The sequence below is a fragment of the Herpailurus yagouaroundi genome, unplaced genomic scaffold (assembly GCF_014898765.1).
Source record: "Herpailurus yagouaroundi ecotype Mexico unplaced genomic scaffold, PumYag 253, whole genome shotgun sequence".
NCBI classification, from domain to species: domain Eukaryota; kingdom Metazoa; phylum Chordata; class Mammalia; order Carnivora; family Felidae; genus Herpailurus; species Herpailurus yagouaroundi.
In genome coordinates this window covers 8,051,788-8,076,513 of record NW_024412470.1, presented here as the reverse complement: position 1 = coordinate 8,076,513, position 24,726 = coordinate 8,051,788, and the positions used below count along the sequence as shown (strand labels likewise).

At 45.7% G+C, this 24,726-nt stretch overlaps 1 protein-coding gene and 1 long non-coding RNA gene across 3 annotated transcripts in view; one reads left to right on the top strand and one right to left on the bottom strand.

The window, feature by feature from the left end:
- Nucleotides 1-1,574, bottom strand: part of LOC121020859 (uncharacterized) — a 30,784-nt gene extending 29,210 nt beyond the window's left edge. Inside the window, exon 1 of the long non-coding RNA XR_005786328.1 lies at nt 1,398-1,574. This is a non-coding gene — a long non-coding RNA (uncharacterized LOC121020859). The remainder of the gene's footprint in view (nt 1-1,397) is intronic.
- A 234-nt stretch (nt 1,575-1,808) lies between these two features.
- The window catches only part of PBX1 (PBX homeobox 1), a 295,876-nt gene continuing 272,958 nt past the window's right edge, over nt 1,809-24,726 (top strand). For both annotated transcript variants that reach the window (XM_040460949.1, XM_040460950.1), the window contains exons 1-3: nt 1,809-2,211; nt 2,410-2,700; nt 5,843-5,916. In XM_040460949.1, coding sequence (XP_040316883.1) covers nt 2,510-2,700; nt 5,843-5,916 — 265 coding nt within the window. In that variant the 5' untranslated portion in view covers nt 1,809-2,211; nt 2,410-2,509. The remainder of the gene's footprint in view (nt 2,212-2,409; nt 2,701-5,842; nt 5,917-24,726) is intronic.

The window sequence follows — 24,726 nt, the reverse complement described above, 5'->3', positions numbered from 1 at the left end:
AAACAGTTGTTAAGTAATTGCATCATAATTACAATTAATACTCCCTAGTGCATGCCCTCATGCCAATAAGTGCCAAGTAGCTTGTTAAAAACTGTTTTGAAATCCTTTCATAAGGGCTCCTTATGTTGCCAAACTTGTTTTTGACAATGATTGGGAAGGAGGTTGGAGTGACATAAAGAATCACGTTTTATTTGAGGATCCCAAACCACCTGACAGGGCTTCCTCCCATCTTGAAGATCGGGTACACTGAGGTTTGCAATGGTTCAACCCATTTCCGTTGGCTGGGTTGCCATCCGGGAAGAGGGCGGGCTACAGAGAACAGTTTATATTCCAGTACATTCTGGGCTCTGCCTAAGTCATTTATCTGCCCTTTTCTCTTTTGGCCATGGTGATTGCGTAGCCAGTCAGACTTCTCCTCTCACCTGGGCTGGTGAAAAGATGGGAGGCAAATGTGATCTACCTGGAGCTATATATAGTCCTAGACTTCAGCTGTGAGTTTCTTACTAGCGCCCCAGCCCCACCCCCGGGGGGCGATTCTATTAAAACCTTTTTTCATTCTTTCCTACCCATTTTCAATTTGAGTCATCTTGTTCAAATATGTATTATCTTTTTAAGCACTCTCAGGCTCTTTGCAAACAACACGGGCAATGAACACGTGGCTAATTTTTACACGATTCATACTTTTCTGCTAGATCCAGGCACGTCGCAGAGCCGAAACACCAGGTTTTTGGAGAGACCCACACTTGGGTTTGAATTCCGTCTTTGACACTTAATAACTATGGGACCCTTGGACAAGTTATTGAATCTTTCTGAGTTCCCTTTTTGCAAAGTGAAAATCATAATCCATAACTCAGAGATGTCTTGGGGATTAAATAAGTCATGCAAATTACTTGGTGCATAGTAGGCATTCAATAAATGTCAGCTCGTTTCTTATTCCAGTTAATAATGCTTATTAGACTATATTAAAAACTAGAAGCAGACTGTGATAATGCATTTCTTTATTAAGTATTTAAGCCAAATAACTAATTTCCCCCAGGGGGAAGGGAGAGATATGTTGAATTGGATTCATTTGGTGGACTTATTTATTAATCTTTTTTTTTTCCTTCAACATTATTTTGTTTCACAGTTCATAATGCAGTTTTCATGCAACACAAATGCCACACAGCTCAGCATTCCTTTGAACTCTACTGTGATCTTTAAGAAAAATCTATGATTACATTCGCCGCTTATTAGAGGTCATTGTTAGTTACGTTAGCAGCTCAGCTGTGTTTCATAACTACTTCGGGCTGACAAACTTTTGCTCGCCACCGTTTCCCCGAGGTCTAAGGCTTTACAAGGATCCGGTTTTCAATTGCAACGGTAGAGCAGAAGAAAACAGGGGTGGGGGGTAGACTCACACCGTCTGTGCTCTCTCCTGTCAACATTACACGTTTGCATTGAAGCGGGGCCACGTTTTCCTCAAGGACGGCAGCTAAAGCGAGGCTGGCGACAGGACTGGGCAGTAACCGGGCTGGGGCTCGGGTACCACGGCACCTTTAAGGACCGGAGACTTGGCACTAGCCCGGCCTCCTTCCCGGCCCACCTCTGAACTCTGATTGACAGGGCGCCGGGCGAGGAGGAGCCGAAGGAGGCCGAGGGGAGGTGCGGGGAGGCGAGCAGGGGGAGGAGGGCCCGTCTTCCCGCCGACGGCCAATCAGGGCTGGGGGGCGGGGCCTGCGCGCCCTCCTCCCTCCTTCTCTCCCCCGCCTCCCGGCTTCCCCGCCCCCTCCCCTCTCCTCCTTCTCGTCCTCCTCCTCCTTCTCCTCCTCCTCCTCCTCGCAGGCTGTGGTTTTTCTGTATGTGTTTCTGGAGTCCTGAGCCTGAGCTAAACAAAAGCAGGAGGCTGACGGGGCTGCCGGAGTTTGCAGAGACACGGAGGAGGAGAGAGCCTGTGCTCTGCCTGCCGCCGCGGCCGGGGGAGATCTGGCTTTTGCAACAGCCCACCCCCTTTGAGATCACTCTGGCCCGGAGTGGGGGTGGGGGGCAGCGGGGGGTGGGGGGGAAAGTTTGCATTGCAATCCCCCTGCCTTCCTCTCCTTTCTCCCGATCAATGCATATTTGCAAAAGGATTAAGCCACAGATTTAAGCGCCGGGAGCCCATTTCTGCCTTGCAAAGGAGACCGGACTGAAAAACCAAAAGCCAGCTCTGATTTCTTTTCGTCAAGTGGGAAGGTGGTTTATTTTTCTTGCTTTTTTGGAGTCAACACCCTTCCCCACCAGCCCTTATCCCCACCCTCACCCCGCAACCCCTTCACGCCCCCCTCCCCCTCCCCACTCCCCATCCTCCCACCAGCCTCTAAAAGAGGCAAAGGGATTTTTTTTTTTCTTCTGGTCTTCTTTTTTCCCCCCTTCCCTGTTTATCCTGAAAAGGATCTGAAGCCAGCTTGAAGGATAAAAAGCCTTGGTGCTGCCCAGGAGCCGAGCCGAGGAGCAGAAGAGGAAGAGCCGGGGGCTGCTGTTGCCTTTGGAGATGGACGAGCAGCCCAGGCTGATGCATTCCCATGCTGGGGTCGGGATGGCCGGACACCCCGGCCTGTCCCAGCACTTGCAGGATGGGGCCGGAGGGACCGAGGGGGAGGGCGGGAGGAAGCAGGACATTGGAGACATTTTACAGCAAATTATGACCATCACAGACCAGAGTTTGGATGAGGCGCAGGCCAGGTGAGATGGAGGTTTTCTTTTCCTTTCTTGGGGTTTTTTGTTTTTCTCCCTCTCGCAGGGGGAAACAATGGGAACCGAATCAGCACAGCGCTTTCTTTTTAAATGTTATTTCTTTTCCCATTTTGACGAGCAACTACATGGCGGAGGAGTAAAATTGGAAGGAGCGTTGTTATCGAAAGTGTAATCGCCCATGCCGAGATGTGGCTCTGTGTGTGTGTGTGTGTGTGTGTGTGTGTGTGTGTGTGTGTGTGTATGTATGTGTGTTTGCGTGTGTGTGTGTGAATATAGAGATATTCATATATGTCCACACAAACACTCAGGCACGCCGAAAATACTGCCAACGGATCCAAAAGCGGCCCTCGGCACTTTTTACTGCTTTAAAAAAGTATCAGAGAGAGCAGAATTGACAAGTTTTGGACAGCATTCCATGCCTTCTTGTTGAGGGACTCCGTAACATTACAAAATAAAATGCCCCAATAACACTTTATTTGCAAATTTAGTGACTCCTCACCTAATTCAGAGACTTTGGCTTTTCTTTCTTGATGTGCCCCTCCGAAATTAATTTTGAGCTTTTCCTTCTTTCTGCCCCCTTGAAATAAAATTAAAAAAAAGCAGATTAATTCTTTGTCAGTACTTGTCAACTACCCAAAAAATATTTTGCATTCATTTGATTCTGTTTCAGAAAAAAAGCTAATGGAAGGAAGGAAAACATGATTTTGCTTTGAGGCATATTGGTTAGTTTCAGGAGACTCAGATATTCAGTTTAACTTTATTGTCTCTTAATTTGAGTCACTTTACCAATGCTCTGTGGCACAGAATGTATGGTCCTTTAAAAAAGGGGGTGGGGGGACAAAAATCAAGCATGATCTTTTTCCCATGCTTTTTTCAGGACCATTTAGAATGCACAGAAATCGAAATGAAGGCATGTGTGAATTTCATGTATTTTCAGTACTGTAGGACAGGAAGGTCTTTATTAAGGAAACACAATAAAGAAGCTGTGTAGCTTCTCAAGTTAATCCATTGCCAGGTAGACAGTTCAACACTCCAGGATTTTACAGTAAATTCTCTTCCAAAACAAAATGTAGAGTCAATGGCAACCCAGAAACAGCTTGCCCAAGGCCGATCTCGAAAAGAAGAATTTAAAAAATCTAATGACCACATATGTCTTTACTGTTAATTACCCTGCTTTGTGAAATCTCAGAAGTAGTTGTTTTTTTTTTAATATGTACACAATTCCTATACCCCAAATGACTCAGTTATGTGGAAAAGACATTATATGTATTTTCGTCTTATGGGAATAAGGAATTTGAGTTGAGAAAATGAGCCGAAGCGGTTAAAAGCGTCGATGTTATGAATTACACCCTTATTTTAGCTGCAGGCACATGCAACATGTAAACTCAGAAGTACTGAGTGTGGAAAACTTAGAAATGTTCAAAGCCAGGAACTGTGCTTAATTTTTTTTTTAATGGGGGAAAGTTTTCAAAAATTAATCGGTGCTCTCTTCCAATTGTATTATCTTTAGAGAAGCTAATGATTACAGCAAAGTGGAAGATTTTTCCCACTGGCAATCTCTTTTTGAACTGGAACAGATTTCTCCATTACATTGTTGCAGAAGAAGAAACTCAGACATACCAATAAACTGGTTTAATAACAAGTTTGTGAAGTGGCAAGGGGCCGGGAAGGCTTGAGACTTACCACTCTCCTCATGTACGATCAGTACTCCCTTTTTGTACAGCTGAGGACAGCCGAGGCTTGGCGGGTCTCCCCTGATAGTGGCCTAGATGCTGAGAGAGAGATTAGACCCACATTTTGGGATGGGGAAATCTGTTCTCTGTCTCTAACCCCATTGATGCGCTGTGGAAATGTAGTATTTCTGGAAAGCCGTCTGGGGCTTTTGTTGTTATTAGTCTTGTTGGTTTGTTTTTCCATTTGGGCCTATATGTAAGAATGCAATTAATGAAAACTATTTTAAAAGGCCCTCAAAGAGGTCTTTGATACAATAAAGTATTTTGTACCTTTTTTTCTCACCCCCCCCCCCCCCCATGAGAACTCAGGCACCATTGAGCTTTCTTTTTGTTCAAACAATGTAACTCTACTCACAGTATAGAGAGCCTGCTTCTGGTTACTGCTCTTCATGAGGATGTGTGTCCATTTTTTTTTTTTAACTTTCCCAAGAATTAAGAAAGAATTGCATGTGTCTGGGGTGCCAGGGGCTTCCATTTGTCTTTACACATTAATTTCAGTTTGTAAACAGAATTCCTTTAACTGATAGCTGATACGATCAGTATTTTGTTTCCAAAACAATATCCTTCTGCTAAGTGCTTCCATAGTAAAATAAAGGGAAAGGTATTGTTTTGTTCCTCAAGTGCATTCTGAATACACACGCACACCAGAACCAGGTAAATCACTAATCTAAAAGGCAGAATTGTATTTATTTTTTCCCCAATGGGTGCAAGGTCCTAATTGTAAATAATTGAATTTCAACACCTGCAAATAAGCGGCGTGTGCACAAGAGGCATAATGTGAACACAGAGAAATGAATTTATTCCCCATATGGGTATGTTTGCCCCCTGGCAATGCATTTCCATACTCTTTAACTTGGGGACTGAAATTTTATAAATTGACAGTTCTACTCAGAAGACCTTTCAAGCATCTTGTGTTTATGAGAATACAGGGGCATCTGCGGAATGAATTCGAACACATGGATGAATTAAATTTGAAAACACACACACAGACTAAGAGGCAGACAGCTCCTAGGCTGTGGTGGTTGCATAGATTATAGAAAACTGTTATCCTATGTGTTTAGCTTTGCCGTATTCATTGCCCTGGATATAGGATTATTGGTTTAAGAATTCCACTTTGATTAAACTATTAAAAAAAAAAAAACTAACTCTGCCTAAATGGGCATAATTTAGGTTAGTTCTGTTCTGTAGTTAAATCCCTACTCTCTCTCAGCTAATTAACATTATTTCCTTTTCTATGGCGGGACTCTGTATATTAAGTCATAAAACAATCGAAGCATGCCACAGAGTTATGCGTGGTATATAATTTTGGCTAAATGTTCGGATTTTTCCCCCTGTGCATTATCAGCAGTTTGATTCTGAAAGTCCACCTAAGCCATTATGTTGTTTCTTTCTTGCAGAAAACATGCTTTAAACTGCCACAGAATGAAGCCTGCCTTGTTTAATGTGTTGTGTGAAATCAAAGAAAAAACAGGTAGGAATGAGATTTCAACATTTAAGCGTTTTCTTTGGCCAGTTGACTCACTTAGCCAGCAATCACAAACCCATTATTTAAATATTAAAATTTCAGAATAAAAGTACTCTCAAGATGGATCGCGTATTCCAATAGGGAGTTCTAGTAGCCCTGCTTCCTGGGAAAGAAAGCACCAAGTTTCCTTGACAGTTATTACCAAGCGTTACTGGTTTATTTTCCTTAACTCTGTTACCAGCCTCTTTGAAACTGGGGCTAGAATAGAGGTTCTGAAGGGAAATTGATAGAATGATGTGCCTTTGGGGGAAAAATATGAAAGTAAAAGTCTGTTTCCTGAAGGAATGTATTTTGGCCCATATTTAAAACCCTGGTGTTTTTGGAGTTGGGCATGGGGGCTAAGCTGTTTAAAGTTTCCTTTCCTTTTTTTCTTGTAATGGTACAAAGGAGCAGGCTAGAGGTTTCTCAGCAGTGGTGGTTGTCAAATACCTTTGTGGAAAGCGCTATACAACGTCAGGTTATCGGTATTTGAGTGCCCTGTGATTTCATAGCAGGGGGAAGCGTTGGGTTTAGGAGAATATAATGCCATGAGATCACTCATTCTGTTGTTTTTCTACTTTCTAGACCTCCTCTCATGGACTAACACACTTATAACACATCCCGGGAGGGCATTTAAATTTTAAAGCAACAATTAAAAAATAGCAGTCATCAATCAGAGGTGTTCTTAAACAACAGATGCTCTGGGAAGGACATTTAGCAACATCCTCTTGTTTGTTTATTTTAATCCTTAATTTTCCAAAGTGGCTGAATCTCTCCCTTGTAAAAAGAAAGAGTTGAGAAGGCAATCTGAAACAAGAGCATAATGATGAGGAACGAGGGGTGGTTATATAAAGCGGGAGCTGCTGCTGGCCTCTGACTTGCTTGCTTCAGAGCAGTGCAAAGTACCTGCCATCCTATTTATTTATTTATTTTTTACAACAAGGAGTGTAACAGTCAATAATTCATATCTAAACCATATAAGCAAGGGCATGACATGAATGAAAGTGACAATAAATATGATTGCATGCCCGGTTGATATACATTGATAGTTACACATAAAAAAGAGGGGTTGGGGGGGGGGGAGGGCACCCAGGGTGGCTTTCTTTTTGAAAGCTCTCTGTGTTTCTCTTTTAAAAGAATAAATAGTTTCAAGATGTGACCGTTGATCGAATATGTAATTACTTGGGTCTTGAAATCTCTGTGAAATTAGTAAGCAGCTCCTTTGTTGAATGTTATTTGTGTTGTGCACAACATTCCAGACAAAGCACCTGAGCAGTAATGTTCAGACCTTCAAGACTTTCAGGTTGCCTTGCCAAAACCTAACCTTACTGCAAAGCTGATAATTACATTATTTTAGCTGTGAAACACCTCTTAAGAGATTTATGAATTGTGCATACCAATATCAAAGAGCCCTTCCAGTTTGTCACACTTTTTAGCTTTTTTTTCCCTATTAGCCAGGGCAGGAAACCTGAGTGTATGTATATAGATTTTTTTTTTCCTCTCCTTTTTTCTTCCTTCTCATTTTCTTTTTTGATCTCCAATGCTTATTTACTTTGAATTTTTGGTTTGTTGAAATCTGCTTCTAACCTAGTATGCTTTCCTGCCCGTCTTGATTCATCAAATATAGAATCAAGACATAAAGGCATATTTGATAATCCAGGCTAAAGCGACTCAATTTTGGAAGACACTTTATCAGATATTTATGGAAAGGAAGCCCATCGGGGCACTTGAATGTATATTGTGGTCAAAGTGTTTAATTCTAGCCTTCTAATTAAAACCTACCAAGGCAGTAGATCAAAGTGGATGGGTGTGAATAGAGATCCGGTTCTGGTGTGGGTTAAAGAGTTTGTTCCTTATTCACATTGGCTAAACTATGGTTGTAGGAAGCAGGGGTATTGGTCAAAAATAATGCTTGAAAGGTGTAATCTATCGTTGGACTGTATATTTCGCTTTTAAAATTTCCTGTCAATTGATGAATTGGTGTTTGGAGATTTTTAAAAATCTAAGTTCAGTTTCGGTGTGTTGTCTTTAGAATAATATATTTAAAAAATAGTTTACGAAGTACTGTAGACTGAGAAGATAAGGATCCCTGCCCCTGTGTTAAAGGGGAAATATACATGTGCACACGCACACACGCGTGATAGAGGTTTGGATTGAGAGGGCACCCATGGGTGAAAGTTTAAAAAAAAAAAAAAGAAAGGGAAAAAAAAAAAGCTTTCCTCCTTGTTTCTCTTCAACTTGTATGTTAGAAGGAGTGAGGGGAAGGAAGAAACATCTCCTGGAATGCTGAGTGTTCTGTGTTAAAGGTGGGGAGATAGACAACTGGTGTGTGGAACAGAAGCCTTTGACTCTGAAGCATGATTCCCCCGGCGCTCAGGATTTGCCCAAATCCCCGTCTCTGTGCCAGTGTATCTCCCATGCGGTCGATGTGTCTGGTAAAGTGTGTAAAGTTGCAGGAGTTTGGTTTTTGTTTTTTTTTTCTTCCCTCCCTCTGGATCCAGGGCTGGTAGGCAGATCTGTTGGAGGGTCAGTTCCTATGCATTCCTTCATTGTTATGGGACTTTCCGTATTGTTTCTTCCCAGGCCCCTGGCCTCGAATGAGCATTTTTGAGCTTCCGTCCCAAGCACTGCAGAGGTTACTGGGCTCAGGGTGGGCTTGCTTGTTTATTCGCTCGTGAAGTTCCCACGTTCGGCTCACCTAGGCCTTTAGAAGGAAGACTGGACGCCGAGGGGAGCAGCGGTAATGGCTTTCATTTACTGCTTTTACTTTGTTTTTGTTTTTGCTCACGATTTCAGTGCGAGAGCTCAGAACTAAGTGGGGAAGATTGTCTTCCCCACCTTTTGCAACTCGAGGGAAACATGCGCACAGCACCCGAAGTAGGCAGCACCGTCTAAATTACAGTTGATTGATGGGTATTTAAGTCAGAAATTACTGTGAGGATATTAAAAAAAAAAAAAAAAAACACACCATGTGTCTTCTTGCTTCAGAGTGTGGGTGAGTTTTTATTTTGATACCCTTTTGCTTTTTAAAAATAAATGCTAAGAAAAAAGAAGGCCTGCAGAACGCTCCGGGCGGCAAATCTCAAAAACAACAGCCAAGGAAACCCGTGTCGAGACCCACAGCAATGTGTATCTCACAAGTGGCTTTTATCTGCTGTCTCCTTCTGGGATCAGAGGGATTTAATATCGACTTTTGGGCCATTTAATATCTTATTTTCTTTTGTGTTTAAGGAAACATTGCTTGTCTTCTGACATGGTAGCAAAAGGCTGGCTTTTACCTAGGCGTATATGTGGGGGGGGGGGGGGGGGTGATGCGATGGAACAGGAGAAAAAAAAGTCAAACACACTGTGTTTCTTAAAAAGATCTTGCATATAATATCAAATGTCTGTTGATTTTTTTTTTTTTACTTTAGTGTCAAAATTCACGCAGGTTGAAAAATTAGGAAAACACCCCCAAAATACTGGGTGCCATTTACTAGGGAGAATATTTATAGACAGCAATGAAGAGCGGTAATTGTTGTGAATAGTTTTTAATTTTAGAACATAATAGCTATATATGGCATTTCCAGCCGATTTTCCTCTGTGAATTATCTGCGCTGAAGTTAAATCAAATCACTGAAGGAGGTTAAAAAAATTAGGCTTTTTTTTTCTTTTTCTTTTTTTTTTTTTTGCTTCCTTACCAACCTTTTGTTCTCTTTTCTTTTTTCTCTGTGTTCAATTAACACCCCCATCAAAGATCTGTGTGTGTGTGTGTGTGTGTGTGTGTGTCTGTGTGTGCGTGCGTGTGTGTCTGTGTGTGTGTTTGTATAAGTAGGAGAGGGGCAGGATGCAGCGACACTGTATCCAGCAGGGGAATAATTCTGATGGTATGAGGCCTTGAGCCGAGCAGGAGTGAAATAACTTTAGACAATTTAGAGCTGCCTCTGCTCAGATTCCTTTTGGGGTCGCGGTGGCAGGAGTGACTTCATGGAAGTTCACCCATAGCGGGCAAATGCAAAAAACTTTTTCTTGCTGATCACAAAGTTCAAGCGTTAGGTCTTTTCTTTTCTTTTTTTCCTGTCTTTTTTTTTTTTTTTTTTTTTTTTTTGGGGGAGGGGGGGGGGGGGGAAAAGTGGGGGAGGGGGGGGGCGAGGGAAGCGAAGTTACAAACCAGCTTTGCTTGAACACTCCCATCCAGGTCCAGCAGTGAGCTGGGCAGAAGTAATGTGATTCGACAATACACGGTTCATCATAATCTGGTCGTAAGCTGTATATAGATGTGCAACACTGACTGATGGGAAGTATCCCTTCTCTCCAGTCACTTTAGTGCGATCCATTCTTAGAAGTAGAGTTGATAAATTCTGGCATTGGAGAGGTACGAAGGAGGGGTGCAAAGCACATGGGGGGCAGACCTGTCCGCACGAGAGTTTTGGAAGTTTGGGGTCGCTTCTGACAGTCAGGGCGCCTGTGAGGATTGGGGAGCAGATGTAAGTTAAGGGAACTGAGAGAGGGTTTGGAAGAGGGTTCACAGACCCAGGGACGTGGGTGTCAGGAGCTGGGGGGGTGAGTGAGGCTGTGGGTTCCCAGTTGGGTGGTGCTGGGAGGGGGCGTAGTGCCTGCCTGTGCTTTGAGCTTTCTGCTGGTGCAAGGCAGCTCACCTGCTCTCCCCTGCCTTCTACTGACGCCCATGAACTTTTGGTTGTTGTTGTTGGCACAATTACAGAAATACCCCCAAACAAGCAAACAAACCAACACTTAAATACTGAACATATTTAAATAGGAGAGCATTTTCAGTTTAATTTAAAGCATAACCCCAGCTTCTTTGGAGACACGGTTTCCACTCATGCCTTAGGAAAACTGAGCCTTAATTTTGGTTTTAAACCCCTTTTAGATGGAGGCTGTTATGTTTTGAACTTGGGGAGGTGAATCCAAATAGACTTCATTCCTTTCCCTTTTCATATATTAAAACAACTCATTTTATATGTGTGTGTGTGTGTGTGTATACGAATATATATATATATATATATACACAACACCACATGACTGAGGTCGTGTCCTAGATCCAGCTCCCAAAGATTGCTCTTTTTCACTTTCGCGTGACCCTGAGAGCCACCCGGTCCATCTGCACTGCCATTTGTCCTTGGGTGAGAGGAATATGATAATTCTGGCTCCACCCCTGTCCCTTACCTGAGGTGGCGTGGCCAGCTGTAAGGGACACAGTAATTGATAAATAAAATAAGGGAAGGATTAATGAGTTGTTTGCAAAGTGCTTTGAGTTCCCTGGGCTGTATAAATAAAAGATGCTGTGTTTTCTGTAATAAATTATGTCGGGACCCATATCCTGTCCCATTTCATAGGATGTCACTGTGTTAACCCTTTCAGGCCATAGGAGCGTATCTACCAGTCCGTAATTATGTAATGGGTGGTTGGTCGTCTCTCACGGGGAGAATTCTCTGGTTGAATCTATGGCACCATGTGCATCTGAGAGGTGTCACTTAGAACTTGGCAGAGTGATTTCCAGAAAAAAAAAAAGTGCAGGTATAGACGGTCATAAGATTATAAAAACGATCTCCCTTTATGGCAGAATAAGGTCAGTAGTGACTTCCCGGAAGGTCTTCTTACCACTGACAGCTATGTTTCAATCTCTCAATTATTGGTGGAAATCAAGATTGCAATGGGTAAAAAAAAAAAAAAAAAAATCATCCTTTTGGGTTGAGCTCATAGATTCAGCTACATCTGGCACTGACCCTCTTGTCATTAAGTGGTTATGAGGATGGGTGCCCTGCACCTGTATTAATTCTGGACCTACCACTAAGCAGTTGTACGATGATAGGCAAAGAATTGCTTAAAGAATTGTAGGAGAAACTCTAACAGTAGTGGTTAAGGACTTGGTCTCTGCATTTGTATCCCACATCTCTTACTTTTTAGCTCTGTGACCTTATTCAAGTTACTATACCTCTCTGTGTTTCATTTTCCTCATCTATAAAAAGGAGGTACTGATGATACCTATCACAGAGGGGTGTGGTGAGGATGAAATGAGGTAATACATGTAAATTACAGTGCCTGGCGTAAGCAGTCAATAACTGTTAGCTTTTATTATTTCTGGCCCTGTTTTCTTCTATGAAAAAGAGAGGCTTGCACCAGATGGTCCCTAAAGACCAAGCCAATTCCAAGACTCTGTGATTCTATGCTGAAAAGAGACAAAAATTGCTGAATTTAAGATTTGCTTTCTTTTGTTTCTCTTGCTGTTCTCTTAAAGCGAGAATTAGCTCTATCTGGCCAAAAGGCTGGGACTAGGTTTGGAAGAAAAGGGGGAAGGAATGAGTAGGAACAAAGACCAAGGTTTTTAGTTATCCACAAACTGGACAACAACTACCTGAAAAACTAAGCTTGCATATATTAGCGATTGTGTTTTCTTAGCATCAGGAACTAGAGATATTATGTATTTATAGTTAAAAATATTTTCTCTCTGAAAACACGTGGACCCATCCATTCAAGTTACAAAGTTTGAAAGTAGGAAGAGTAACATAAAGTGAGGTTAGGGTAACAAGGATCTTTTCCTGACTTCCTAATATGTTTCTTATTTAGGAAAAATTTTATCTTTATCATAATGACAGCCTGGATACATTGTAGGTTTTATTCTTTTTTATTCTTTTTAAATGGTTTTCTTTCTTTTTTTTTTTTTTTAAAGCAAACTCTGTGCCCAACGAGGCAGCTGAACTCATGACCCTGAGGTAAAGAGTCACAGGCTCTACCGACTGAGCCAGCGAGGCGCCCCTGATAGTCATCTTGAAATATACTTCATGTACCATGAAATTCACCCATGTTAACTATACAGTTCAGTGATTTAGTATATTTACAAAATCGTACAACCAGCAGAACCTAAATTTAGATCCTTGTTCATCACTTACCAAAAAACCCAGTACCTATGACCAATCAGTTCAGATTTCTCCCTTTGCCTAGCCCCTAGAAATTGCTAACCTCTGCCTCTAGGGATTTGTCTCTTCTGGGCATTTCACATAAATGGAGTCCCATAACATGTGTTGTGTTCTTAAGTCATTTTGTAAATGACACCACCTTTTGTCTCTAGCACCCCCGGCCTTCCATTGTTTTCAACCTTTTCCTCCAATTAGCGATCTCTTCTTTGCCTCCATGTTTAAGGTTCTGTATTTTTTGTCTTCTTTGATCATCGACACCTACTCTAAAAAAAATTGTTTTTGATAAATTTAAGTCAAAGGAATGAATCTCTACTGTTGGAATTTCAGGTGTGAGGTTCCTGGAAAGGGAGAAATTAGCAAAAGAGATTAGGCAACTTTTGAATAGCAATCTTGTATGATAGGGAAAGCCAGGACTTCGAGGCAAACCACCCTGGATTCCATTCCTAGCTTGGTGTGTAATATTAATAAGTTATTTGATGTAACAGAGCTTCAATTTCCTCACCTATACTGTAAAGATAATAATATTAGTGGGGTAATTTGGGGGACTAAACACAATAATACAAAGCATATAGTCTAGTGAGTATGCTCAATAAATGCCAACTACTGTTTTTTGGGTTTTGTTTTTTCCAAAACCACGTGGCAGAGTGTTGACCACCCTACTCAGGAGTTTGGCTCTGTCTGTTCAGGTTGGGTTTTCTAGCAGGTCGGTCCAGGAGTTTTAGAGGCTCACCAAAATGCCTCCTGACGCCTGCTGCATTTACGTGCTTTGAATGGTTGTCTGTATAACAGGGGAAAAGACTCTTGGGCAAATCTCAATAGAAGGTATCCCAGCATATCTGCACTTTCCTCCTTCAGTCCTTGAGTTCTTGAAAAGGAATCCCATAAAACAGTGCTGTCTGGTAAACACATAGGTAACTTCAAATCTAATTTTTTAATGTTCATTTATTTTGAGAGAGACAGCAGGGGAGGGGCAGAGACAGAGAGAGAGAGAGGGAGAGAGAGAGAATCCCAAGCAGGCTCCACGCTGCCAGTGCAGAGTCTGATGGGGGGCTGGAACCCACAAACTGGTCGACCATGACCCCAGTTGAAATCAAGAGCTGGACACCTAACCGACTGAGCCACCCTGGCGCCCCTTAAATTTAATGTTTTGGGTTTTCTAGTGGCTCATTAAAGGAAGTAAAAAAAAGAGAGAGGTGAAATTAATTTTAAGAAATAGATTTTTAAATCCAAATATCTAAAATACTTCAACATGTGATCAACATAAAATTATTAATGAGCCATTTTATTTTTTCTTTTGTACTAAGACTTTGAAACCCATTGTGTATATTATATTTACAGCACGTCTTCAATGTGGACTGGGCATACTTAAGTGCTCAGGGTTTACATGTGGCTCGGGTCTTCCGTATTGGTCAGCTTGGCCAAGGAATGGTGGTTTTGGCATAAACTTTTGTTTTGTTTTCTTTTTTGGCATAGAACTAGGATGAGGTGGTTCATCACTCTCTTTTTTTTTTTTTTTACTTTTTTCTTTTCATAACGTATTGTTTTATGATTTGTTTCCATATCCTTAACAACATCTTAAACGTTCCCCACAAGAGAATGAGTAGGTGGAAGCCGCCATCTTGTTTCCTACAGTTAGAATACAAGGGACAAGTCCAGAGGAGTCCATGGTGTGACAAAGTTTGCAGGACCCAGAGTCAGGGTCAGGAGTTCTGAGGTGCACTGCTGACTGCCTCCAAAGTGTGTTATTTTAAGAATGTCATTTAACCTCTTAGTCTCAGGTTTCCACATCCATGGAATGGGCAACTCTAGAGGGCTGACCCCACATCCCATGGATCATGAGCCTCAACATGAGTCCTGCCCAAGACTTGGATGGAAGGCAGGTGGAGCACTTATAAAAATCTTTTTCATTACTGCAGTTTTAATTTATCCTTTGACTCCTCGTCCCTTTTGTAGACAGTCATATAAAAGTGGTTATGGTGGTGTTAAAGCTACCTCCCATCAGTCAAGTTGAATTGGAGAATGCAAACCGGGAGAGGAAAAAAAAAATAGTGATTTTTTTTTTTTTAACTGAAGTATTTAGCATCACATTTACAAGGCCCGTTGGAGGCCAGTCCCGGTTTAATCCACCTTGTAGACTCCATGACCGAAGGCAAATAATGGTTCTTCTGCATCCTTTCTGTTTGTAGCTAGCTGTTGGATTCTAGGCTGGAGATTGCTTTTTGGAAAACACGAAGATTTGTGGTTGCAGGATTGGAAGGGCAGTATACCTGTGCAAGTTCACACGGCGCAGCCCGGAGGAAAAAGTCGGGGAAACTTGGGTTTGCCTTTCACCTTGGAATTGTGCATTGTTCCTTGTTTCCCATTTGCCTCGGCTGAAACGCTGAAACAAGGCCTGTTTCCCACCCACCCTTCAGGGGGGCTTCTGGAGACTTAAAGTGAGAGTATTTAGAAAGATGTTTGGCTGTCTCTAAGACGAAGTGCGGCCCGCAGGTGTGTGTGTGTGTGTGTGTGTGTGCGTGAAGTTCTGTGTCTGTTGTGCTTTGAGACCGGGTTGAATCTGCCAGTAGGTCAAAGGAATAAGTTTACCTAGTGGCCTGCGCTGGCAGGCCCGGGAGGGAGGGCAGGCGGGCGTCTCTCCGAGGGCAGCGAAGGCTGCGGGTGATTTGAGCCCGAGTGCGTCCCCGGAGGAGAATCCTCCTTGTAATCCCCATTGTTAATCGAATGGAAAGTTTGCATTTCTCTTTTGTCCCTAACAAAGGAAGCCTCTCGGGGACCCTAACGAGGAGCCCGGCCTCCCCGCCCTCCGCGAGGCCCGCTCTGCTCTCCGGGTTGGGAGGGTGTGCACGGCGTCGCCTTCCTGCGGAGCCTGCACGCGGGGGGCTCCGGGGCCTCGCTCCCTGCCCACGTTAGGAGACACTTCACAACAAAGCGGCGGCAGCCCGGGCCTGGCTTTTCCTTTGTGCGGCCTGCGTGCGCGGGTGGCCGTGACCCCGCAGCCCCGGCGACGGCGAGGCCCGGGGCGGGTGCGGGCGGGGGCGCGCGCGAGCACTGGGTCCCGGCGGGGGTGGGGTGGGGGGACGCCGGGGCCTGCGGCCAGGTGAGCGGCCCGCAGTGTTGGGGGGGGTGGGGACCGTCGCCGCCGCCACGACAGGAGGGCGAGGGCGGCTCGCGCACGCCAGGTGGTGCGCGGCAAGGCGGAGTCGTCTGCAAGGAGTTGAGGGGGATGCGCGGCGGCGGAAAACTTTGGGAACTTAGGGAAATGCGGGGCCGCCGCGGGGACAGGCCGGTCGGCGGGCCACCCGCGGCGCGCGAGGGGCGGTGGCTCCCTACGGACGCGGGGCGGCCCGGGGGTTCTCGCAGTGGGGGCGGGGGCGTGCCTCCAGCGGCCTCTACCCCCTCCCCCCCTCCGCGCCCTGGGGCCCCGAGAAGGTGGCGGGAGGTGACCCCGCCCCCCACCCCCTCGGGCGCCTCGCGTCCTTCATCGCACACCCCACCCTTCCCTGCACCCCCCCCCCCCCCCCCTCCACCCGGTCAGGTCGCTCGCTCGCTGTCGGGGCGTCGGAGCCCCGGGGTGGGGAGGGGCGGTGAGGGTGCTGGAGGGCACGAGGCCTGGCCCCGGGGAGCGGGGCCCCCGCGCTTTCCGGGCGCCGGGTGTGCGACGTGCCCGAGGCCTGCAGACCTCGGCGGCGGTGGCTTTGCGTGCAGGGGTGCCACGCAGAGGGCGGCGTGCGAGCACGTGGCTGAGAGTGTGCGCGCTCCCACGCACGCGTGTTGATCTGCAGCGTCTTTTCTCCGTTGGCCCGGTGTCGTTTCCTCTCCGTCCTTAAACGTTCCCGTCGGTGCTCTGTGCGGGTGAAATGAACTCACACACCACCCTCCGGAAGGTGCTGCAGGAGCCCTGGTGTCTCCTTTGTCTCTCAGCCGTTACAGGGAGCACGGCACCCTCCCCTGGGGGGATTTTTAACCCAGAGAACCTTGATGGACCCTAAACGGCCCTGACATTTGTTAAGGGAGGTCTGATTCCTTGAACACTTGAAGAAGGTTTGGGGCCTTCAGACATACCTACTTTCTTATATGGCGACGCGTCTGGTCTTTCACGGGAGTCTTAAGCAAAGAGAAAAGTGATTTGGGAGTTTGCCCCCCGCCCCCCGCCTGTACATACACGGAATTGCTCACCTCCCCCCCCGCCCCCCCAGCCCCCCCCCCAGCCCCCCAGCCTACTGGAGCCGAGGCAGGAAGGGGCTGTCATCATGCTCATGCCTAAGCCGTATTACTTTATTTTTCTTCTTAGAAAGTTACACTAGGAAAGATGTTCTTGATGTGTGATTATTATTCTTAAATGGATTCTTGTGCTTTCCTATTATTGCTCTGTTACAGCCCCGCAGAGCAACCCCCGGGTCCTGCAATAGACCCTCCAGAAACTTTTCCATTGAATGCACGTGGGAGAGCTACAAGTCGGAGAGGTTGAATTCCCTCATTACTTCCCAAATCCGTGAATTAATTCTATGAATTGCCCCAGCCCAGTCTCTGATCCACCAACTACCAGGCCCATTATTAATTTCACAGCAGGGGTTTCTGGTCCGGGTTAACTCCGGGGGAGGTGTTGGAAGGGGCTGTTGGGGAGGCTGCGAGTTGGTGTGCCCTTTCTGCTTGTGACCGACATTACAGCTCAAATATAGGAGTAGCGACGCTCAAACCGGCAATGGTAACAGTGAAGAGTGAAAACAGTTGCTTCCTTCTGCTCCTGATTGGGACACCCCCATCCTCCTACTCATTTACTGTACGGATTCCTCCCCTCCTAGGGGGTTCAGGCTCAGATATCTCGGTAACTGCCGCCGCCGTGGATTCGCTTCCTCGCAGCTTACCCTAAAGAGGAAAGCATCTCCCTGGCGGCCTCCACGTGGGCGTAAGTGTGCAAAGATGGGTGGTCTTATCAGGATCCCTCACCTGTAATGTCACCTTCTGACTGTTGCCCTTCCTGAGTGGAGGTTAGGGAAGCCTAACTGTTTTTCAGGAAGTCTGGCCAGATATTTTTGAGTGCCGTGGGTTCTGGAGACGTTGGGGGAAGACTCTTAGGTCCCATGGGTTGGATAGTGAAAAAGTTAAAAATGCAGACCCGTCCTGGTTGGCTTTAGTTTTTCAATGCCCGTTACACATTTTCAGTTTAGACCTACTGGAGGACGTGATGTAATTTGCAGAGTTTGTACCCTACTTTGGACCATTGGTTCCTTGGGCAAATACTTAGGAAACTTCTTGTGTGGGACATTATGTGAGACCTAGAAGAAATACAAATGTGCAAGTTGTGGCCCTTAACCGTCCAGGAGCTCCCAGCCCAATGGCGGGGGGGGGGGGGGGGGCCCTGAATCGTGGTCAGGATCTTTGTAGCATAGGCAGCTGACTTGCCCCGAAAGTCCTGTGCCCAGGATAGGATGTGTTCCTTGGGGCCAGGAGTGTGGCTGTCAAGGTCATTCTGGATGAGAGTTCAGGAACGCTTCTGGGCAGTACGTGTAGAAGCGTGCTTGCTTTGCTTCAGAGGCTGCTGTGTTTCGTGTAGGCAGCCTGAGAAATGTTCTGCGTCCCGAGTTTGCGCATCTGGCCTTGCCTTTCCCTAAATCTTGTCGCCCGGTTTCATTTGCTTTGCCTTCTCCCCTCCACTCTCTCTTTTGACCCCTTCCGTGCCTCGACCGGGGCCTCCCCCGCACCCCCAAATTGCTATTTGCCAAACTTGTGACCTGAGACCACTTGGCATTTCCCTGGGATGGCTGAAATTTACCACCCGCTGAATAGGCATTCTGTGACATTTGCTCACCTGGGTAGTTTAAGCTACACGGTCTGTGTTGAGAGAGTACGGAGAGGAAGTGTGAAATTTACCTCTGTGCTCCAGGGTTCTTGCCAGCAGGGAGACAAACAGTGATGCTTCTAGAAGCTGGAATTAATTTTTATCACGGTGCACATATATAGTTATATATATTCATACACACATTTATTATGTATTCAATAAATGCATGTAGACAATTTGTGCGTTATCTGTCATTCTTTAGTCATTATTTTAACAAGTTAAATTTTCATGGTTAGATTCATCTTTCACGTGCATCCCCTTCCCTCCACAGCTACCTTGTTTCTTCCTCTCCCTCCCTGCTGGTAGGAGACACTGGGTTAACTTAATGCTCTTGGAGGCCATGTGCCATTAGACCCCCTGTCTCCTTAAGGTTTCTGGGACTCTGGTGACGGCTTTCTCATCGTGGTCTGCCCAGCCACTCCACTCCGCTCGTAAGGAAATAGCTCCTTGTCTCTTTGGATCAAACTGGTCCAGGAGCTTGTTCAGTGCAGGTGCTGGGACAGGCCAGCCCCCGGAGGCTCCTCCGGCTCTCAGAACCCGCAGACGCACGGTCTGTCTGTCCTGGCTGTCGGCCCGAGGAAGGGAGGCAGGCCGTGTGGATGGTTGGAGCTGTTGCTTTCTCCTCGCGTTTACCCTGTCCGAGTGACCCGAAGGCCGGGGGAAGGGCAGGATGATGGGTCATCTCTGGATGAAGCCGAATTGGAAACGTCAGCAGAAATTGACGCTCCCTCACCTCCCTGTGGAGCAGGGAGTTCTCTCCGGAGGTAATAATAGGTAATGTGCCCCGAACACTTAATTAGACACAGAGCTGCCATTATTACCCCAGTTTGTAAGATGAAGCAACAGGTGCAGAGAGTTTAATGAACTTCCTCAAAGTCACACAACGTAACGAGAGGCTCACGTGGGACGGGTGGTCCTCAAAAAGTTGTACGAAATGTGGATTTTTCTGCAGAAATACGCATTCCTGTTGAGTGACAGCCCTTTAAATTGTGATTCTTCCAAGAAAAATCCTGTGGAATCCTACTTAGTTGTCCAAAAAACAAATAGCTTGGCTCTACCCATCTCTGGTCCTGTTTCTCAGGTACATAAATTTAATTATCTCTTGGCTGTGGTTGACTGTAAAACATAAGTAAAAGGAGAGAAGTCCAAAATTCTCCTTGGGCCTATTCCCTGATTTTTATTAGGCCTCTGCCTGTTATCTTTTTAGAATCTTCCTGATTTCTTTCAGGCAATGAGCATGACTTATTCTCATAGGTGGTCTACGGCTTGACTGTCCCTCTTCGGTGTATATCACCTTTTCTGGTTCCCTCTCAGAAGCCTGGGGTTTTTGACAGGAGCATAAAGCAGGGCACAGTGCCTCGTTCTTGCACACCCTTCTTGGTCCTGCTGTCCCTTCTGTCCTGCCTCCCCCGTTTGTGGCCCCACTCCAGGCCCCCGGGTGCTCAGGTGATTCTAAGTTGCAAGTTTCAGCTTTCTAAGCTGAAAGTTGCACTGGTGAGACCAGAAAGTCTCCTGTGTCCAGCCACAAAGCCACTCGTGGGAATGAAGCCGCCCCTTTGTTTTGAGAAGTGCATGTTCTCAGTTTTCAGGAGGGGACAACTGTGTTCCAAGGAGTGGGGTGGCCCCGGAGCAGCCTGGTGTAAAGGACCTGGTTGGAGGGGCCCCTGAGTGGCTCGGTCGGTCCGTTGAGTGTCCGCCTTTGGCTCAGGTCATGATCTCATGGTTTGTGAGTTCGAGCCCTGTGTGGGGCTCTGTGCTGACAGCTCGGAGCCCGCTTCACATCCTCTACCTCCCTCTCCGCCCCCCCCATCTCTCCCCTTCTGTTTCTCTCCCCGCTCCACCTCCCTGTCCTCCTCCACCTCCCTCTCCCCCTTCCCCCCCTTCGTCTCTCTCCCCTCCACCTCCCTCTCCCCCCTCCGTCTCTCTCCCCCCACCTCCCTGTCCCCCCTCTGTCTCTCCCCCCTCTGTCTTTCTTCCCCCATCTCTCTCCCCCCCATTTCTCCCTCCCCCACCATCTCTCTCTCTCTCTCTCTCTCAAAGAATCTTGTTATTATGAACTATGGGAGAACTTTGCCTAGCAAAACTTTAAAAATAAATAAATAAACTTAAAAAAAAAGTCAATTAACTTTATTTTTTTTTAAATTTTTTTTTCAACATTTACTTATTTTTGGGACAGAGAGAGACAGCATGAGCGGGGGAGGGGCAGAGAGAGAGGGAGACACAGAATCGGAAACAGGCTCCAGGCTCTGAGCCATCAGCCCAGAGCCCGACGCGGGGCTCGACCTCACGGACCGCGAGATCGTGACCTGGCTGAAGTCGGACACTTAACCGACTGCGCCACCCAGGCGCCCCAAATTAACTTTAAAAGAAAAAAAAAAAAAAAGGACCTGGGTGGAGGTAAAATCCTGGTGACAGTGACTCTTGCAAAGCTTAGTATCTTCACATTGCCCAGGTGTTTAAGGAAAAAAGAAAGAATTTGGCATAGCCCATGTTTATTATTTATTCAAAAAAATTTTTTGTAAATGTTTATTTATTTTGAGAGAGAGAGTGAGAGAGCATGAGTAGGGGAGGGGCAGAGAGAGAGGGAGACACAGAATCGGAAGCACGCTCCAGGCTCTGAGCCGTCAGCACAGAGCCTGAGGTGGGGCTTGAACCCATGAACCGCAGATCGTGACCTGAGCCGAAGTCAGACGCTCAACCTACTGAGCCACTTCAGGGCCCCGGTATATCCCCTGTTTAAATTTATTGTTTAGGAAATGTTTTAATGCCAGGAAGACCTTACTAAAGAAAATTTTAGAAAAGAAGAATTCACTAATTTTACTATCCTAGCTTGCTGTCTATTATAAGCACCCACCCGCCCCTCTCCCATGCTTATATTTCCTTCCTGTCATTTTCCTTATGGCTGTACGAATTTTTCATTTTTTGTGGATGATTACGTGCTCAGGGATGAAATTGTCTCCTATTTTTTGCAACAGAACCCGTTATGGATCTTACTTATTTATGTATTGCTCGTATCATTTCAAAGAGGAACTCAAGCACTTTACCAAAAAGGATAAGCAAAATGAAGAGATTTACTAAATAAATGAGGAAAATAGAAGAGAAAATTATGGTTGAAAATAAAGTGCAGGGGACTGTTAGTGTGTAAAATTGCATGCATGACGATCCTTTCTCATTGTAGACTTCCCAGTCCTTTTGCTGGTAAGGAAATAGCTTCTGACTGTGGATCAAACTAGTCTAGAACCCTATGGAGTCCAGATCCTAGAGAGCTGGTTACAGATTTAACTCTCTGCTCCCTGGCAGCAAAAGCAAAAAGGGAAACAGGATCAGTTTCAAATGTCAAGGCATTTGGTATTGAAAATGAATCAGGATTTGACTTCCTGCAAAATTTCTCCCATAGTTCATAATAGGAGGATGCTAAATAATGTGATAGATGTTGTCCTCTACAACATGATAAACATATTTCATATCTTACCATAGCCCTTTGTATAGAATGCCCCCACCGCACTCAATAGGCTTTATTATAATTATTGGTTTATGATCTGATTCCCTCATTAGACTAATGCATTTCTGGAAAATAATGATCGGGACTTATATGACCAGCAGACAGTAGATACTCAGTTGATATTTATTGAATTGAAATCCTGTTTTATCTGTTTATCCAAAAAGGAGACAAATCCATTTATTAACATTCAGTGAGTACTCGCTGCTAAAAAGAGGGATCAGTCAAAAGCTCCTGCCCTCGAGGCTACTTATGGTCGCCTGGGAATAGGTACATCTTAATAGGTACATCGGAGTTTGGCTGGATAAGTGCTATGTAATAGAGGCATGAGCATTTTCTCTTTTATGGAACGGAGTATACAGTCGCTTACAATACACTCTCGGTGCAGCTGGCTTTTCCCCTTGGAGTTTGTGTGGGGGTCTTTAAGCCAGGAGAGGCAGGCAGAAACAGCAATGATGAGGGCACCCGAGAGTTTCCTGACCGAGGAGAGAGGAGATTGTCTCGAAGATTTGCTTTCTCATTTCCATTTTCTTTTAGGAAAGAGGGTCCTATTTGAGGGTAAAGCCTCCTCTTTTCTCTTTGCCCTCTCCCAAAAATCAAGCCACCAGTTTGCTTGTGATGACTTTTTGTCCACGTTTCCTCCCATCAGATCAATCAAAATGTTGGAAAAGGACTCCTCCATTAAGTAATAATAGGAAATAGGAAAGAGGGTCCTGGGCTGACTAACCCAACCTCCCTGAACCCCAGGTCTCCATGATTGGGGTGGGTGGGGGTTGGGTGGAACCTGGGGGCGGGGAGTGGGGCCCCACTTCCTGACTTGACCAGGCAGCCTCGATGGGGAGACTCTGTGATTCCATCCCCCACCGGGTGGCTGGAGTGGTGGCCACCACTGCCATCCCTGTGACTGGCTTGCACAGAAAACATGGGTCCTGAGGCTGGAAGAACAAAGCATCCTTGGGACATACTTACGAAATAAAGAGTTGGAAGAGCAAATGGCTGCCACATCTGGCTTTTTGTAAAAATTGGTGTTATTAGGTTTTAGACATTCATTACTATACTAATAAGAGAGACTTTTTACCTGCTTGCTTCCCTTCCCATCTCTTTTTCTTTCTTCTGTTTAAAAACATGTATCGGGGCGCCTGGGTGGCGCAGTCGGTTAAGCGTCCGACTTCAGCCAGGTCACGATCTCGCGGTCCGGGAGTTCGAGCCCCGCGTCGGGCTCTGGGCTGATGGCTCGGAGCCTGGAGCCTGTTTCCGAGTCTGTGCCTCCCTCTCTCTCTGCCCCTCCCCCGTTCATGCTCTGTCTCTCTCTGTCCCAAAAAATAAATAAATGTTGAAAAAAAAATTAAAAAAAACAAAAAAAACAAAAAAAACATGTATCAGCCACGTCTAAGCTAGGCATACGGGTTCCCCTCCGTCCGAAGGTAGAATGACCTGTGAAACCTTTCATAAGCTGAAATGGCGTAAAGCAAAGAAACGATTACCATCAATTTGCATGGAAAAAAATTTTGAGCGTTCCCAGACTCTCTTAGGCTTTTCTGATACCTTAGGACACCTGTTGCTAGGGGGATGTGCAAGATATGTGGAGAAGCAGCTCGTGTGCTCACAGACACAGGTCAGAGTCCCGGATGAGTGTGGGTCCCAGGAAGGATCTGGGTGGCACTCCTTGCTGGCCGGGGGCACCCTGCCTCATGTAACCCTCACTGCAAATCAGTCGCCTTTTGCCTTTTTTTTTCCGCAAAAGCAAAAGTCCTCTTTGGGTTTCTTTCAGTTTGCAAAAACAGGAACGAGTGTAGGTGTTTCGTCAAAGTTGAAGTAGCTCAACGGGAACTTTTGAAAAGCAGAGGGTGTCTGGAATGGGCGAGGCGAGACAGGATCTAATCCTCAGATTGCTTACCACTGGGAGCAAACCAAGAGAGGGCTTCAGGGCAGCATCGAGCAGGGCCGTGAAGGTGACCTAAATGTAGCCTAGTGCTTCGCCCACAGCGTGCTCTCAGCTGTTTCCAGAAAAAAAGACGATGCCAGTTTTCTCTAAGCTTGTAAGCTTCTCCTCCTAGATGGTAAACTAGTGAGCCATGCTAGCACAGTGCTTGGTGCACACACACACACACATACACACACACACACACACACACACGTATATGTACGTATATAATACAGGATGCTCTACAAATACTGGTTGAAGGAAAGAAGAAAAAAGGAGTCAGAGATAATTCATCTAAATCTAAATTGGACTTACTTATATTTTCAGACTGAGCCTCTTAAAAAATTATTTCCAAAATTGCTACTATCTGCTGTGAGCGCGCTCATTTCTGAGTATTCTGTGGGCGCTTCTGTGATGTGTCTGAGAAGAAGACATCTTCTGTTTTCCTGGGTCCCTCCCGTGAAGTGCTCCGAATCCCATGTTTGGACACAAAGAGGTTCTGGTTGGAATCAGCTTGTTACCAAACGGGGGCATTTCTTGAATGGCTCCTCTGAGTCTGGGTTTTCCGAGTTATGATGTGGGACTTGGAGGGGTGAAG